The sequence below is a fragment of the Bos taurus genome, chromosome 20, assembly GCF_002263795.3.
Source record: "Bos taurus isolate L1 Dominette 01449 registration number 42190680 breed Hereford chromosome 20, ARS-UCD2.0, whole genome shotgun sequence".
Classification (NCBI taxonomy): Eukaryota; Metazoa; Chordata; class Mammalia; order Artiodactyla; family Bovidae; genus Bos; species Bos taurus.
The window spans coordinates 42262417-42278011 of NC_037347.1; the positions used below are offsets into that span (position 1 = coordinate 42262417).

Below are 15595 nucleotides of genomic sequence, written 5' to 3' on the forward strand. Positions count from 1 at the left end.
TTACTGCCAGTTATGGGCAGTTGAGTAGTTACTTTTTGAAATATATTTTTAAAGTATGGCCAAGGAGCAAATGAAGGCAAGTTTTCTTAAACACACTAACCAGTTGAAAAGTGAAAATGTTAAAATTTCTGAGCATTAAATTTAAATGATGAAGAATAAAGATGTGCTCAAGGCACTTGTTCTGACATGGGGAGAAAAGATTATTGCAGGTGACTGAACCAGAACAGAAGTTTAGAGAAGGTTATCAAGGGAAATAAAAAGAAAAGTCACTTTTTCATCATGATGACTAGAGAAACCACTAATAGCATATCTAATTTTAAAATGCTCACATATAACTATTTTGAATAACACGGATATGTTCTGGAAATAAAAATCAAGAAAAATTAAAAGAATGTAAGTAATAATAATGCAAACACATTTGTGTAGCTCTTCAAAAGTAGTCTTTAATTTTTTTCCCCTTTTCTCTCTACCCTTGGGTTTCACCCCTCAGGTCCTCAGTAGATATTTGTGGTATTGAATTGAAAGCAATCACTGAATGCTAAAGCAAGTTCTAGCATGTTCTAGGACTGTTTCTTCATTTGAGCCTCAAAATGGCTCTCTAATGTAGTGGATGTACAAGGTAGGGGATATAAAACAGAAACTGTGAGGTCAGACAGAGGCCAACTGCCAAGTTCTAGCAGTAGGAGACCTCGGGCTAAAGCAGTGGACCTATCTGAGCCTTAGTTTGCTGCTGCTGCTAAGTCGCTTGAGTCGTGTCCGACTCTGTGCGACCCCATAGACGGCAGCCCGCCAGGCTCAGCCATCCCTGGGATTCTCCAGGCAAGAACACTGGAGTGGGTTGCCATTTCCTTCTGCAATGCATGAAAGTGAAAGGTGAAAGTGAAGTCGCTCAGTCGTGTCTGACTCTTAGCGACCCCATGGACTGCAGCCTACCAGGCTCCTCCGTCCACGGGATTTTCCAAGCAAGAGTACTGGAGTGGGGTGCCATTGCCTTCTCCGGAGCCTTAGTTTACTTCTCTGTAAAACAGAGATATAAATGTTATCTAGGTATTAGATTGAACCTCATTGGTGAGGAGTGCACCTGAGACATTAGCAGTGTGTCTGAGACAAAGTAAAACTCAGTAATTGTTAGCTATGATGATGATTTAATCTGATGCTGATGTTCAAGCAACAATGGTTAAATGAGTCTCCAAACCATCCATCAAATTAGTACCAGGAGGTCTCTACTCCTAAGCTTATGATCTTTAAAAAAAAATAATATAAGAAAGCAATCTCTTAATAATGGCATCTTTTAAATGGTCTTCTGAATGAATAAAATATTGCTTCATGTTTATTGAATTTGGACCATGTAATTATAGGAACAAATGATGCTTCATTCCTAATTGTAAAGGTGTATATGTCTGACAACTTTTATTTCTATGGGATGTTAAAACATTACTGTCTAATTATCCTAAGACTAGTGGCTTTGTTGAATTGGGTAGACATTAATTTTAAAGACTCAAGAGAAAGGCATATTAGGAAGACCTGTACATCAGAGCCTCAAAGAGAACTCACATTTTCATGGTATTTAAAAAAGCACAGCATATCAATTTTTGGATAAACTTCCCCAAAGGAAACCATTACCAACTTCCAAAAAGCTAACATAAGAAAATATCTATGAAATACATAGTTTATCAAATTCCACAGAAATGGATCTGATATGCTACTAAAAATAGAAGCACCTTGAGAGCTTCTAATGGAAACTAGTTTTACCAATACATTGTGTGGAAGAAGAGGATTAAAAACATTGTGAAAGATAAAATGGAGGAGACAATGGAGTTAATCATTGCTGTGTGTTGGTTAATGATAATATGTGAATTTTTTGCCTATAAATGTGTATAGTTCTGAGATTTTAAATATATTCATCTTTGTATTAATGAATAACAATGTCTTCAAAGTCTGTATCTACCTATGTTCTTACGGAATTTAATTTTAGACCATATACCACTTACAAAGGAATTGCTATATTATGTAAAGCTGAAAGGAAGGACATGGAATTTTCTGAAAATGGAAAATTACAATGCTTCTCTTTTATTTTTCTATTCAGTTTACATATAGCCAGAGATCACTTCATGGCAAACAGATGGGGAAACAATGGAAACAGTGACAGATTTTGGGGCTCCAAATTCACTGCAGATGGTGACTGTAGCCATGAAATTAAAAGATGCTTGCTCCTTGGAAGCAAAGCTATGACCAACATAGACAGCATATTAAAAAGCAGAGACATTACTTTGCCATCAAAGGTCCATCTATTCAAAGCTATGGTTTTTCCAGAAGTCATGTATGGATGTGAGAATTGGACTAAAAATAAAGCTGAGCACTGATGAATTGATACTTTTGTACTGTGGTGTTGGAGAAGACTTGAGAGTCCCTTGGACTGCAAGGAGATGCAACCTGTCTATCCTAAAGGAAATCAGTCCTGAATATTCATTGGAAGGACTGATGCTGAAGCTGAAACTCCAATACTTTGGCCACCTGATGTGAAGAACCGACTCGTTGGAAAAGACCCTGATGCTGAGAAAGATCGAAGGTGGGAGGAGAAGGGGACAATAGAGGATGAGAAGGTTGGATGGCATCATCGACTCAATGGACATGACTCTGAGTAGGCTCTGGGAATTGGTGATGCACAGGGAAGCCTGCCGTGCTGCAGTCCATGGGGTCGCAAAGAGTCGGACACGACTGAGCAACTGAACTGAACTGAAAGATAATCTAAGTGATTTTGCATAAAATCCAATACTCTTTCCTTTAACCATTGACAAGAAAATATGCACCTCTTTCTGTTTGCTGTGCTGGCATCAGTGACCTTTTCACAATCCTGACTGTTCTATCTTGAAATCTTTGACTTTTGGAACCTCCTGCTTTCTCTCTCTTGGCTTCTGCATTCAGTTAATTGGGAAGTCTGGGTAACTCTCCCTCTGCTGTGTGGGCTAACTCATGCTCTTTCCTTAAGACATGATCCCAATCCCATCACCTTCTCTAGGAAGCTCTGCTGAACCCCTAAGCCCAGGTGGCCCCTGTCTTTTGTATTTCCACAGTCCTTTGGGGATGCCCATTTTATCACCCATCTTGCCACATCTTGCTATAATTATTGCCAATAATATTCTCCTAGGGCAGTGGTTCTCAAATTTCACCACATATTAGAATCATAAATACTTAATTAAAAAGCAAGTAAATTGGAATCTCTGGGAAAGTGACACACAGGCCAACATACGTAGTTTTAAAAGCTGCACGTCTCAAATTTTAACGTGTATGGTGGTGGTGGTAGTTTAGGCCTTAAGTCCTGTCTGACTCTTGTGACCCCATGGACTGTAACCTGCCAGGTTCCTCAGTCCATGGGATTCCCCAGGAAAGAATACTGGAGTGGGTAGTCATTTCCTTCTCCAGGACGTCTTCCCAAACCACAGATCGAACTCGCAGGCCCTTGTTTCCTGTGCTCCAGGCGGATTTCTTACCACATATCCACCAGGGAAACCCCTTAATATGCATAAAATTCACCTAAAATTCTGCTTTTGTTGAACAGCAGGTTCTGATTCAATAGATCTCAGGTGAGGGCCTAAGAATTTACATTTCTGACAAACTCCCAGGTGACACAGAGGCGGCTTATGCTAAATCAGCTAAAAGTTTCCCCAAATGGTTATGTATTTTAGAAAACAATATACTCCTTATTTGTATCGATACCTATATCTTAAGCTCACAAACTTTTACCCAATATAGGACCACTTCTTTCTACCCCTACCTGCCACTACCTTTTCAGGTGAGTAGAAGTGTTGAGAATTGTCTCATAAATCAGAGTTTGGGCCATCAGTCTTTCAGCTGTAACTGGCCTTCCTCACTTCTATACACAACAAATGCATCCCTTGCTGGCTGTGCCATGTACACGTTCCTGTGTAAATATTTATGGCCACAGAGAAATGCTGAGGGGCATTAATTAAGACAGCGGGGCTTCCCAGGCGGTGCTAGTGGTAAAGAACATGTCTGCCAATGCAGGAGACATAAGAGGCATGGGTTCGATCCCTGGGTCAGGAAGATCCCCTGGAGGAGGTCATGGCAACCCACTCCAGTATTCCTGCCTGGAGAATCCCCATGGACAGAGAAGCCTGGTGGGCTACAGTCCGTGGCGTCGCAAAGGGTCAGCCATGACTAAAGCAACTGAACACACACACATATGCACACACACACATACACACACACACGCATTAAGACAGCATGAGAAGGAAGGTCTTGCTACCTTTGCTTGTGCTTCAATTTTAAAGCTCATCTTGTATTCACTTCATGGTTTTATTTATTTTATTGAAGTATAATTGCTTTACAGAATTTTGTTGTTTTCTGTCAAACCTCGACATGAATCAGCCATAGGTATACATATATCCCTTTCCTTTTGAACCTCCCTCCCATCTCCTACCCCATCCCACCCCTCTAGATCGACAGAAAGCCTCTATTTGAGTTTCCTGAGCCATATAGCAAATTCCCGTTGGCTATCACTGTCCTCCAGATCCATTTTCTGCTGTTTCTTGGACTCTTACGTGGCTTTCTTTTTTCTCCTTCTACACCTGGTAGCCTCTTGCTCCCACACCCATTCTCTCCTTTTCCTCCATTGTTACTGTCATCCCTATCGACTTGCACCCAAATAACTGGAACCAAGGAATTCATATATAAATATAAACAGAACACACATATAAATATTACATTACTTACAATGTAAAAACGTTTTTCTTCTACTTAAGTGCATTTGCTCATGGCCTTACTTTTCCTCAGTTAATGCCTCTATCTGTTACATGAAAAGATGAATCTTTTCAGTTTTAGGTCTTTGAGTAGGCTTTGAGTAGCTATTATTTATGGGCTTCCCAGGTGGCACAGTGGTAATGAATCCACCAGCAATGCAGGAGATGCAGGAGACGTGGGTTCAATCCCTGGGTCAAGAAGATCCCCTGGAGGAGAAAATGGCAACCTGCTCCAGTATTCTTGCCTGGAGAATCCCAAGAACAGAGGAGCCTGGCGGGCTACAGTCCATGGGGTTGCAGAGTCCGACAGGACTAAAGCGACTTAGCACAATAGCACAGTTTAAGGTTCTATTAGCTTTTGTACATCTTTATATGTCAATCTAACCACAGTCTTTTGGTTCTCAGCGTTTGCACCAAGGCACCCTGGCGTGCAGCACTGGGAAATATTTTTAAAGATTGAGCGAAACACTGCAACCCTTGAGGTATCAGACATCTTGTGAATTACTAACTCAGAGTAGTTCACAGTTTCAACAGTAGGTGGCGCTACCTTCCTTTTGATGATGTCATATGTTAATGTTTGTGAAGCTGAGTTTCCCACAATGCACGTGCATGTGCTCAGTTGCTTCAGTCCTGTCCAACTCTCTGTGACTCTATGGACTGTAGCCCGCCAGGCTTCTCTGTCCATGAGATTCGCCAGGCAAGAACACTGGAGTGGGTTGCCATGTCTTTCTCCAGGGGATCTTTCTCATCCAGGGATCGAACCTGTGTCTCTTACATTGCAGGTGAATTCTACTGCTGAGGCACTGGGGAAGCCCATGTTAAAAAGCAAGTATGGTGCAGAAATCAATGTGGAAAAGTTGTGCAGTGCAAAAAAGTGGACCAACCTGTTGCCTCATGAGAAGCAAATCTGTTTTTCCTTTTTTTAAATATTTATTTTTTTGCCCACTTTTAATTGTGGTAAAAAAATTGTCTTATCTCTTTGTTGATAAAATATAAAGACAGATTCAGGAAAATGCCTTATCAATAGTTCAGGAACACCTCTTACATACATTTGATAGAGCAATGCTGGCATCTACGATAACTTCAGTTACCGCGGTTGACTTTTCCCCCGGGGGATATTTCTTCTTTATGGATTAGAACATCAAGGAGGTGGGGGAGGGGCAGATGAGTGGAGGAAGAAGGGCAATTTTTCTTGCTGCCAATAAAGTATACAAATCCAATGAATCAAATTGAAGCTGTGATTGTGAAGGGATTTCCCCAGAACCCTCTACATTTACCACCCACTGAGAGATCTGTTAATTACATCATTTTACTTTTGCAGTGATATAAAAATAATCAGCTTCCATGCATTAAAGATTTAATAGAGTATATTCAATGGAGTTTTCATCGATAACAATAACTTCTTTCTGCACCTACTATGTGCCAGCTACTAATTCTTCTCACTTTACACTGCAACTCTATGAGGTAGATAGGCTTTGCTTCTGCATTTTCTAGATGAACAAACCAAAGCCTGGAAAGGTTAACCACCTCTGTGGGCCATACAACTGGCACCCGTCAGCACAGTGAAATGGCCTCAGATCTGCCTGAGTCCACAGCTCACAACTCTTCCCATGGCAATATCACCTCTCACAATCATAATCATAAAACTGATTCTTCTGAGGTTTTACCCATTGCTGCTTCTAGTGTTTTGAAATATCTGTATTTAAAAATACATGCTATTTTTTAATGTAAAATGGCATCACAATTTGAGAAGAAAAAGAAAAGAAAAAGGGGAGTCAATCATTTAAATAAAGCACTTTTAAAAACTTAATCTTCAATGACAATAATGTTATTTGTATTGTAGAAAGTGCTTTTAAGATTATAAGATTATTTTTTTTTTACAATAATTGCCCTATTAATGTAGTGCTATTCAAATTTCACAAAGGAAATGGAGTGAAGTATGAGTAAGTGGACTGTCTTTCTTCAGCAGTCACACAGCTTGTGAATTTCATAGCAAATACAAGGCTAGTCCCTCAAGGATCCATGTTGATGTTCACCCCTTCACGGAATACTTCCTCTCTTACGTTATGCCACATTAATAATTCACTTCATTGGAAAAATGCCTGGTTACCTCAGCCCAAACCATGGATGGTTTTCCTTCATTTATTTTGGTAGATACTTAAAAAGAATATTTGCATCCGGTTATTCAGGGATATTTGATAACAGATTGAAGTGTGAACATGCAGCCCTTGGAATCTGTAAAATTTATGCTATTTGCATGATATCCAAATATAGATGTTCTAAAATTGTAGTTGTACTCATAAATGAAGACGTTTTATTATCTCTATTACGTTTGTCCCTAGTTTGTTTATGAAAAGGATGTGTGACAATTATTTTCCTGATCAGTACCATGTTCTGAAACAGAGAATCTACAAAGTACAGACCTGTATCCCTGTCTTTCTCACTTTTTAGCAGGATGCAGATCTTCTGCAGTGGGAATGTGACTGATGATAAAATTTCAGTGAAATTCATGATGACAGTATAAGCAAGCTGTTTCCCTGACTCAGCTCCAGTAGTCTGTAAGGGCTATAATAAGCCATGCCTCCTCATTTTACTTTCTGGAGTCAATAAAATGGTCAGATGATATTTGGAAATGGCACCTTTACATAACCATTTTCCTCTTTTGTGAACTTTGCCACAATTAAATCATAAGGTTTTGAAATGCCTGGTTATTAGCAATTATTGGAGACAAGACAAAAAAGCAGCAGCAATGCAACTAAATCTAAGGCAATAGTGGGTTTTGAGGATAAAGATCTCCGATTGGTCAGAGCATAGTCGGCTCTGTAGGTAGCAAACTTAAGAAATAGTTAATCTTTGAATCTGGCCAAAGGACAAACGCTCAGAATGTTTTTTTTTTTTCCTCAGAATGAGAAAAAAAGGAAGCTTCCTTTCCTTACAGCTTAATCTCTCTATTCCTATTTTTAATACATCCTACTTTATAGAATAGCTGGACCACATTTTTCAAGCTAAAGTAAAAATTAAAGGATTTATGATAATCCTATGCGTATGGTTGTGGGCGTTTCATTTTCAACTGAAGCATTTCTCTTTCTTTGTTGCCGTGCTAACATTTCTCAGCTTCTTGCTACAGTCTTCTTTCTGAAACTACTCAAGTGAAAAAAAAAAGTCTTACCAGATAAGCAACAATTCTTACTGTACTGGGGGAAGAGTTCACATCCTCCCTGTTCTATTTATGAAAAGCAACTTCTTCAGGCTTTTAAAACCAGAATGTCAAAGAGCCCAATGGAATCCTACCTTGCCCACATACTGATAATCGGATCCCGTGTATTCCTCCAGGAGAAAGAACTGATTCCACATCCAGCTCCTTTTCGAACGGCTCAGCTCATTTTTGCTGTTTCCAGAGAGCTCCAGGGTCCTTTTCTTTGCCGGGAAACCACTAGTCCTCTTAGATAATGGAGTTGAGAAAGTTGGGTAGGGCTGGCCAACCCAAAAGAGAAGCAAGAAGTATCGATAAGTTCTCATTCTGATGCCACAGTTCAGTCTCTGAGTTGCAGGTACCCCTCTCCTTGAAATGTCTTTTCTCACTGCACTGTATCCAGCCTCATTCCTCCTTTCTTCCTTAATGTTCTTGGCTTGGCTGTCAGAGAATATCTGGAAAGAATAATAACATATCAAGCATTTTTAGAGATGCTTAAAATTCAGTGTTAGAGCAAATAGCTCTGGAGAAAAAAGAGGACAGAAATTTGAATAGCAAAACAACAAAAAAATAAGTTGGCTATCAATTTTGAAATGAGGAAAACGGTCTTTCAGATATGCTAAACAGAAGGCGGGTGCCGAGTATGAAGCTACTGTTTTCCTCTCTCCTTTTCTATCACTTAAAAATCCTATTTTAAGTAATAGCTTGCTGTAGGTCAACATGCCAGAGTGGATTATTTCACTACTCTTTTACCTCCGAGTATGTGGGCTGAGATCTGGTTAGAAGAAATGAGTTTGTGTTTCTGATTCTATTTGCATATTTATCCTCATGAAAGAATATCACAGACAATTTTGATTCAATTGAAAGTGGATAATGTTGAAATTTCGCTAAAGTATATTGAGCACCTGTGATGGGAAGGCAGAAACCTGTTCTGCAGACTCTTGGCTTCTGAGATGTGTTCTGATGGAACAGCCAGGTCAAACAAGGTTGGAAAAGACCTTATGTCTTCTCTGCAGAATGCTCATTAGCGTATTGACTTTTCTGAAGTGAAATTTTGTAGCAATGATGATAAGCCTGTATTTAATCCAGTGTTTTCCAAACTTAACAGGGAAAGTTTTTTTTCCTCATATGACCCAATTAACACTACAGGATGGGTTAATGAACAAGCTACAGAATTTGTGTTTAATAGTATAGAGAATAAAATGAACAATTCTCTTCAATTTTCTTTAGGAAATCCTGGTTGGCTTTTATCTCTAAATTTTACTTGTATCATAGGCAACTAAGTTGCCTATATTAAAATTGGTCAGACAGTTTCTTTGTAATACTCAGAGGTACATCAAATGTACCTCAATACCACAGTGAGGGCAATAGATGACAAGATCTTCAGAAAAGTCAGTGATTATAATTGCAGGTCATAATTTTTGATAAAAAATATTAATTTTTAATATTAATTAATATAAATTGATTAAAATTAATTAATTTTTACAAACACAGTCTAGCATTAAAAAAAATCCTCATGCCAGAGTGCTTGGCAAAGATGCAAAGATATCACAATTTGGTTTACCATTTTACCTAAACCAATGCATGCCTATATCTCCCTCCTAAATTTTCCCACATTTCTTGGGGGAAAAAAAACAATAAATTACTCCTTTATCTTATTATTTGAATAGAAAAAATATTTTCTTAAATAATACTAACACAAAAATGAAGGGCTTTGTAAGGTAGAATATATGTTACAGTTAAATAGGTAAATACAGGTAAATAAATGCAGATAAAGGAACAGGTTTTAGGCAATCTGATTAGTATTTTTTTTTCCTCTATGTCTGAAAGATTTGTCCCTTTGTCTCCTAATTTTCTACCAGGTAAATGTATATATGACCAGTTTTTTTTTTTTTTTTAACCTCAGCAATGAATAATTATAGCCACCCAACACATGTTTAAGTGGAAGTTTTCTGGTGAAATATACGTGAAATATTTCATAGTGTTCAGCATTTTAAAACCTTTATTCCATTATTATGCATCTTCTTGACAGCAGGCTGGGGAAGTTGAAAATTCCACAGGTGAGTGAATTAGTACTGTGACAATTAGTCATGCTGGAAGAATGCCAGTACCAGTATATTTGTCATTATGTGGCCTTGGTACAGGTGTGGGATGACTGATGACCAATTAGGTAATGACAGTTCTCTCTTCTCATGGATAGGATATAAGGGGGACTGAGCGACCATATGGAGAAAAGCCCTCTAAAGACATCTATTCATTTCTAGTAGTCGAGATGGCACTGAGGTTGATTCAGTGGAAATTGCATTTTTCTTCATTTCCCACATTCTCTGTTATTTGCATAGACAAATCCTGCAGTGAAGAGTTACACGTCTGCGGCTGCACTCATCGTGTGCCCCACGGTACTGGCAGGGAAGAGGGATGCAGAGAATGGAGGTGTCAGCTGTTTAAAAACTCCTAAAGGCCATTTTAAAGAAAAATCGATCCCTATGGATGTTGTGTGCAAACTCTACAAGCTGTTGCCACTTGAATATTAAATATTAGTCCTTTTTAATATCACAGATACCAAAATGTCAAGTATTTTACTTTTTTTTCTGCTTAGCTGGTAATAAGCTTTTAAAGTGGTACAAATTTAAGCAATGTCTCCAAGTATGATAGAACATCAGTTTAGTTATCAGCCAGCTCTTTTTGTATCAACTTGGGGAAGCAAAAGAGAACTGTGGACAGCTTGTCTGTGAGCCCCCTCAGGGACAGTAACCCTGGGGGACATACCGTTCATCCTTGAAGAATTCCCCTAATTCCCCCTGCAAGAGATTCTACTCTAGCAAAACGGATTATAGCAGGAGCAGAGAACTGGGGCCTAACCCAGTGCTTTGGCCACTGCCCACCATAACCAACTCCCACCACGCTCACTGCCCCTCACTGCACTCCAGCCACTGAAATGGGGCCAGACACACGTGAACATCTTGCCGCAAGACACACGTCACGGCTCCTGGGTTCAGCACATCCGAAGGTGAGAAGGAGAGGACAGAAGAAAGGGTGTGTCCTTGTTAAAACTCAGTATGCAAAGCTACTAAAATTACTATGATCCACTCGTATTTGGTGTTTAGAGCGATAGCTTTCTCTACGAAATTCTATAGTTAAAAAAACGCCAACCAACTCTACACTGTTGAGTATATAACTTAGCAATCCTCATGTAATAATATTACTCATGTAATACTACTTAATACTTCTTAAGTCAGGATTGCATGGTCGTCAAGATTATCAATGTTGGAGCCAGACTGCCTGGGTTTAAATTGCTATGAATTTGTGAAGATGCTTAATCTCACTGCACCTTAGTTTCTTGTTCTATAAATGGGAGTTATTATGGTAACTACCTCAGAGGGCGTTATAAGGATTAAATGTCATTACATGCACTTAAAACAATGACTGGTACTTAGTAAGGTATTAATACGTATTAGCCATTGTTATCATTATCACTACCACGATTGTTATTGTTACTATTTGCGTTGCAAGTTTAGAATCCATCTACAGTAGCCTGCAAAAGTGTGCCAAAGATAGTATAGTTCCCTCTTAGGCTTAAATACTTTTTTATTTTTCAAGAGGCATTTCCAAGTGAGTCAAATTCTCTTAAAATTAAAGAATAGAAGCATTTAAAAATCAGAATTAGTCCATTTGCTAATTATTTTCCTTTGTGTAGACTTCAGTGTTTCACAGTAACAGTGTAGAAACAGAGAAGACAGAAGCTTTATGCCCACAGCCTGCTTCCAGAAGAATATGGGCAAAAACGAAAGTTCACCAGAGGACACACTCATTCGTAGATTCTATGTGTCTTTTCCCCCTTTCCATTTTGTTAATGTTCTGAAAATCATCTTTACTTTATTCAGGTGGAAACAATCAGAACTAACTTTGATGTTGTAATTTTACCTTGCAAAAATGGTACTGGATACACATTCTTTTATGATTTAACATGCTGATATTATATCAGATGAGAATTTGATATAGTCAAAATGAATGATATACCGATTTTAGATTTGAATCTAAAAATATGAAATAAAAAAGAAACTCCATATTCCAAACATGATCTTGTGCTACGTCACTTTAGTTGTGTCTGATTCTTTGTGACCCTATGGACCGTAGCCCACCAGCGCCTATGTTCATGGGACTCTCCAGGCAATAATACTGGGGTGGGTTGCCATGCCCTTCTCCAGGTGATCTTCCCTACCCAGGGATCAAACCCGTGTTTCTTATGTCTCCTGCATTGGCCGGTGGGTCCTTTACCACGAGCACTGCCTGGGAAGCCCAAACATGACCTTAGATGCAACGCCGCTGACTTCTGAACAGTCAGACTATAGGAAAAGCACATGGCAAGTAGGAATCAGACGTGCTCGTTCATTCATAGGTGTCAGGCAGTAAGTAAAATGACAAAAAGTAAGAGCATACATAGACACCAAATTTTAAAATAGTAGGGATGGTTATTCAATTAGGAAAGAACCAAAGATTAGACGGGTAGGAATCAGTGAACTAAAATGGACTGGAATGGGTGAATTTAACTCAGATGACCATTATATCTACTACTGTGGGCAGGAATGCCTTAGAAGAAATGGAGTCGCCATCACGGTCAACAAAAGAGTCTGAAATGCAGTTCTTGGATGCAATCTCAAAAACGACAGAATGATCTCTGTTCATTTCCAAGGCAAACCATTCAATATCACAGTAATCTAAGTCTATGCCCCAACCAGTAACGCTGAAGAAGCTGAAGTTGAACGGTTTTATGAAGACCTACAAGACCTTCTAGAACTAACACCCCCAAAAAATGTCCTTTTCATTATAGGGGACTGGAATACAAAAGTAGGAAGTCAAGAAACACCTGGGGTAACAGGCAAATTTAGTCTTGGAATACGGAATGAAGCAGGGCAAAGGCTAATAGAGTTTTGCTAAGAGAACGCACTGGTCATGGCAAACACCCTCTTCCAACAACACAAGAGAAGACTCTATACATGGACATCACCAGATGGTCAATACCAAAATCAGATTGATTATATTCTTTGCAGCCAAAGATGGAGAAGCTCTATACAGTCAGCAAAAACAAGACCTGGAGCTGACTGTGGCTCAGATCATGAGCTCCTTATTGCCAAATTCAGATTTAAATTGAAGAAAGTAGGGAAAACCACTAGACCGTTCAGGTATGACCTAAATCAAATCCCTTATGATTATAGAGTGGAAGTAAGAAATAGATTTAAGGGACTAGATCTGATAGATAGAGTGCCTGATGAACTACGGATGGAAGTTCCTGACATTGTACAGGAGACAGGGATCAAGACAGTCCCCATGGAAAAGAAATGCAAAAAAGCAAAATGGCTGTTTGGGGAAGCCTTACAAATAGCTCTGAAAAGAAGAGAAGCGAAAAGCAAAGGAGAAAAGGAAAGATATAAGCATCTGAATACAGAGTTCCAAAGAATAGCAAGGAGAGATAAAAAAGCCTTCCTCAACGATCAATGCAAAGAAATAGAGGAAAACAACAGAATGGGAAAGACTAGGGATCTCTTCAAGAAAAGTAGAAATATCAAGGGAACATTTCATGCAAAGATGGGCAAAATAAAGAACAGAAATGGTATGGACCTAACAGAAGCAGAAGATATTAAGAAGAGGTGGCAAGAATACACAGAAGAACTGTACAAAAAAGATCTTCACGACCCAGATAATCACGATGGTGTGATCACTCACCTAGAGCTAGACATCCTGGAATGTGAAGTCAAGTGGGCCTTAGAAAGCATCACACGAACAAAGCTAGTGGAGATGAAGAAATTCCAGTTGAGCTCTTTCAAATCCTGAAAGATGATGCTGTGAAAGTGCTGCACTCAATATGCCAGCAAATTTGGAAAACGCAGCAGTAGCCACAGGACTGGAAAAGGTCAGTTTTCATTCCAATCCCAAAGAAAGGCAATGCCAAAGAATGCTCAAATACTGCACAATTGCACTCATCTCACATGCTAGTAAAGTAATGTTCAAAATTCTCCAAGCCAGGCTTCAGCAATACATGAACTGTGAACTTCCTGATGTTCAAGCTGGTTTTAGAAAAGGCAAAGGAACCAAAGATCAAATTTGCCAACATCCGCTGGATCATGGAAAAAGCAAGAGAGTTCCAGAAAAACAACTATTTCTGCTTTATTGACTATGCCAAAGCCTTTGACTGTCTGGATCACAATAAATTGTGGAAAATTCTGAAAGAGATGGGAATACCAGACCACCTGACCTGCCTCTTGAGAAACCTGTATGCAGGCCAGGAAGCAACAGTTAGAACTGAACATGTAACAACAGACTGGTTCCAAATAGGAAAAGGAGTACGTCAAGGCTATATATTGTCACCCTGCTTATTTAACTTATACGCAGAGTACATCATGAGAAACGCTGGGCTGGAAGAAGCACAAGCTGGAATCAAGATTGCTGGGAGAAATATCAATAACCTCAGATATGCAGATGACACCACCCTTATGGCAGAAAGTGAAGAGGAACTAAAAAGCCTCTTGATGAAAGTGAAAGTGGAGAGTGCAAAAGTTGGCTTAAAGCTCAACATTCAGAAAACGAAGATCATGGCATCCGGCCCCATCACTTTATGGCAAATAGATGGGGAAGCAGTGGAAACAGTGTCAGCCTTTATTTTTTGGGGCTCCAAAATCACTGCAGAGGGTGACTGCAGCCATGAAATTAAAAGACGCTTAGTCCTTGGAAGGAAAGTTATGACCAACCTAGATAGCATATTCAAAAGCAGAGACATTACTTTGCCAACAAAGGTCCGTCTAGTCAAGGCTATGGTTTTTCCAGTGGTCATGTATGGATGTGAGAGTTGGACTGTGAAGAAAGCTGAGCACTGAAGAATTGATGCTTTTGAACTGTGGTGTTGGAGAAGACTCTTGAGAGTCCCTTGGACTGCAAGGAGATCCAACCAGTCCATTCTGAAGGAGATCAGCCCTGGTATTTCTTTGGAAGGACTGATGCTAAAGCTGAAACTCCAGTACTTTGGCCACCTCATGTGAAGAGTTGACTCATTGGAAAAGACTCTGATGCTGGGAGGGATTGGGGGCAGGAGGAGAAGGGGACGACAGATGATGAGATGGCTGGATGGCATCACCGACTTGATGGACATGAGTTTGGGTGAACTCTGGGAGTTGGTGATGGACAGGGAGGCCTGGCGTGCTGGGATTCATGGGGTCGCAAAGAGTCGGACACTACTAGCAACTGAACTGAACTGAACTGAACTAGTGGAGAAGAACCCGCCTGCCAATGCGGGAGACACAAGAAACTTGGGTTGGATCCTTGGGTTGGGAAAGTTCTCCGGAAGAGGGCATGGCAACCCACTCCAGTATTCTTGCCTGAAGAATCCCATGGGCATTGGAGCCTGGCGGGCTACAGTCCATAGGGTCAAGAGTTGGACACAACTGTAGCAACTTAGCATGCACACAAAAATTAGACAGTAGGGCAGGAAAGTATATAAAGCAAAATGGATATTGTACCATTTGCCCTCATCCCCTCATGACATCAAGAGCAAACTAGGTAGAAATATTAAAAAACTTTGTAAAAATGAACCCTGAACTTCCTAATTATAGCCCAATGACAGTTTAGCAATGAACTTAAAAGATTTCTT

General features: G+C 39.6%; 1 protein-coding gene across 3 annotated transcripts in view; it reads right to left on the reverse strand.

Moving 5' to 3' along the window:
- Positions 1-15595, reverse strand: part of CDH6 (cadherin 6) — a 150455-nt gene that overhangs the window by 58112 nt on the left and 76748 nt on the right. For all 3 annotated transcript variants that reach the window (XM_010816814.4, NM_001034640.2, XM_059878763.1), the window contains exon 2: positions 8052-8408. In XM_010816814.4, coding sequence (XP_010815116.1) covers positions 8052-8279 — 228 coding nt within the window. In that variant the 5' untranslated portion in view covers positions 8280-8408. The remainder of the gene's footprint in view (positions 1-8051; positions 8409-15595) is intronic.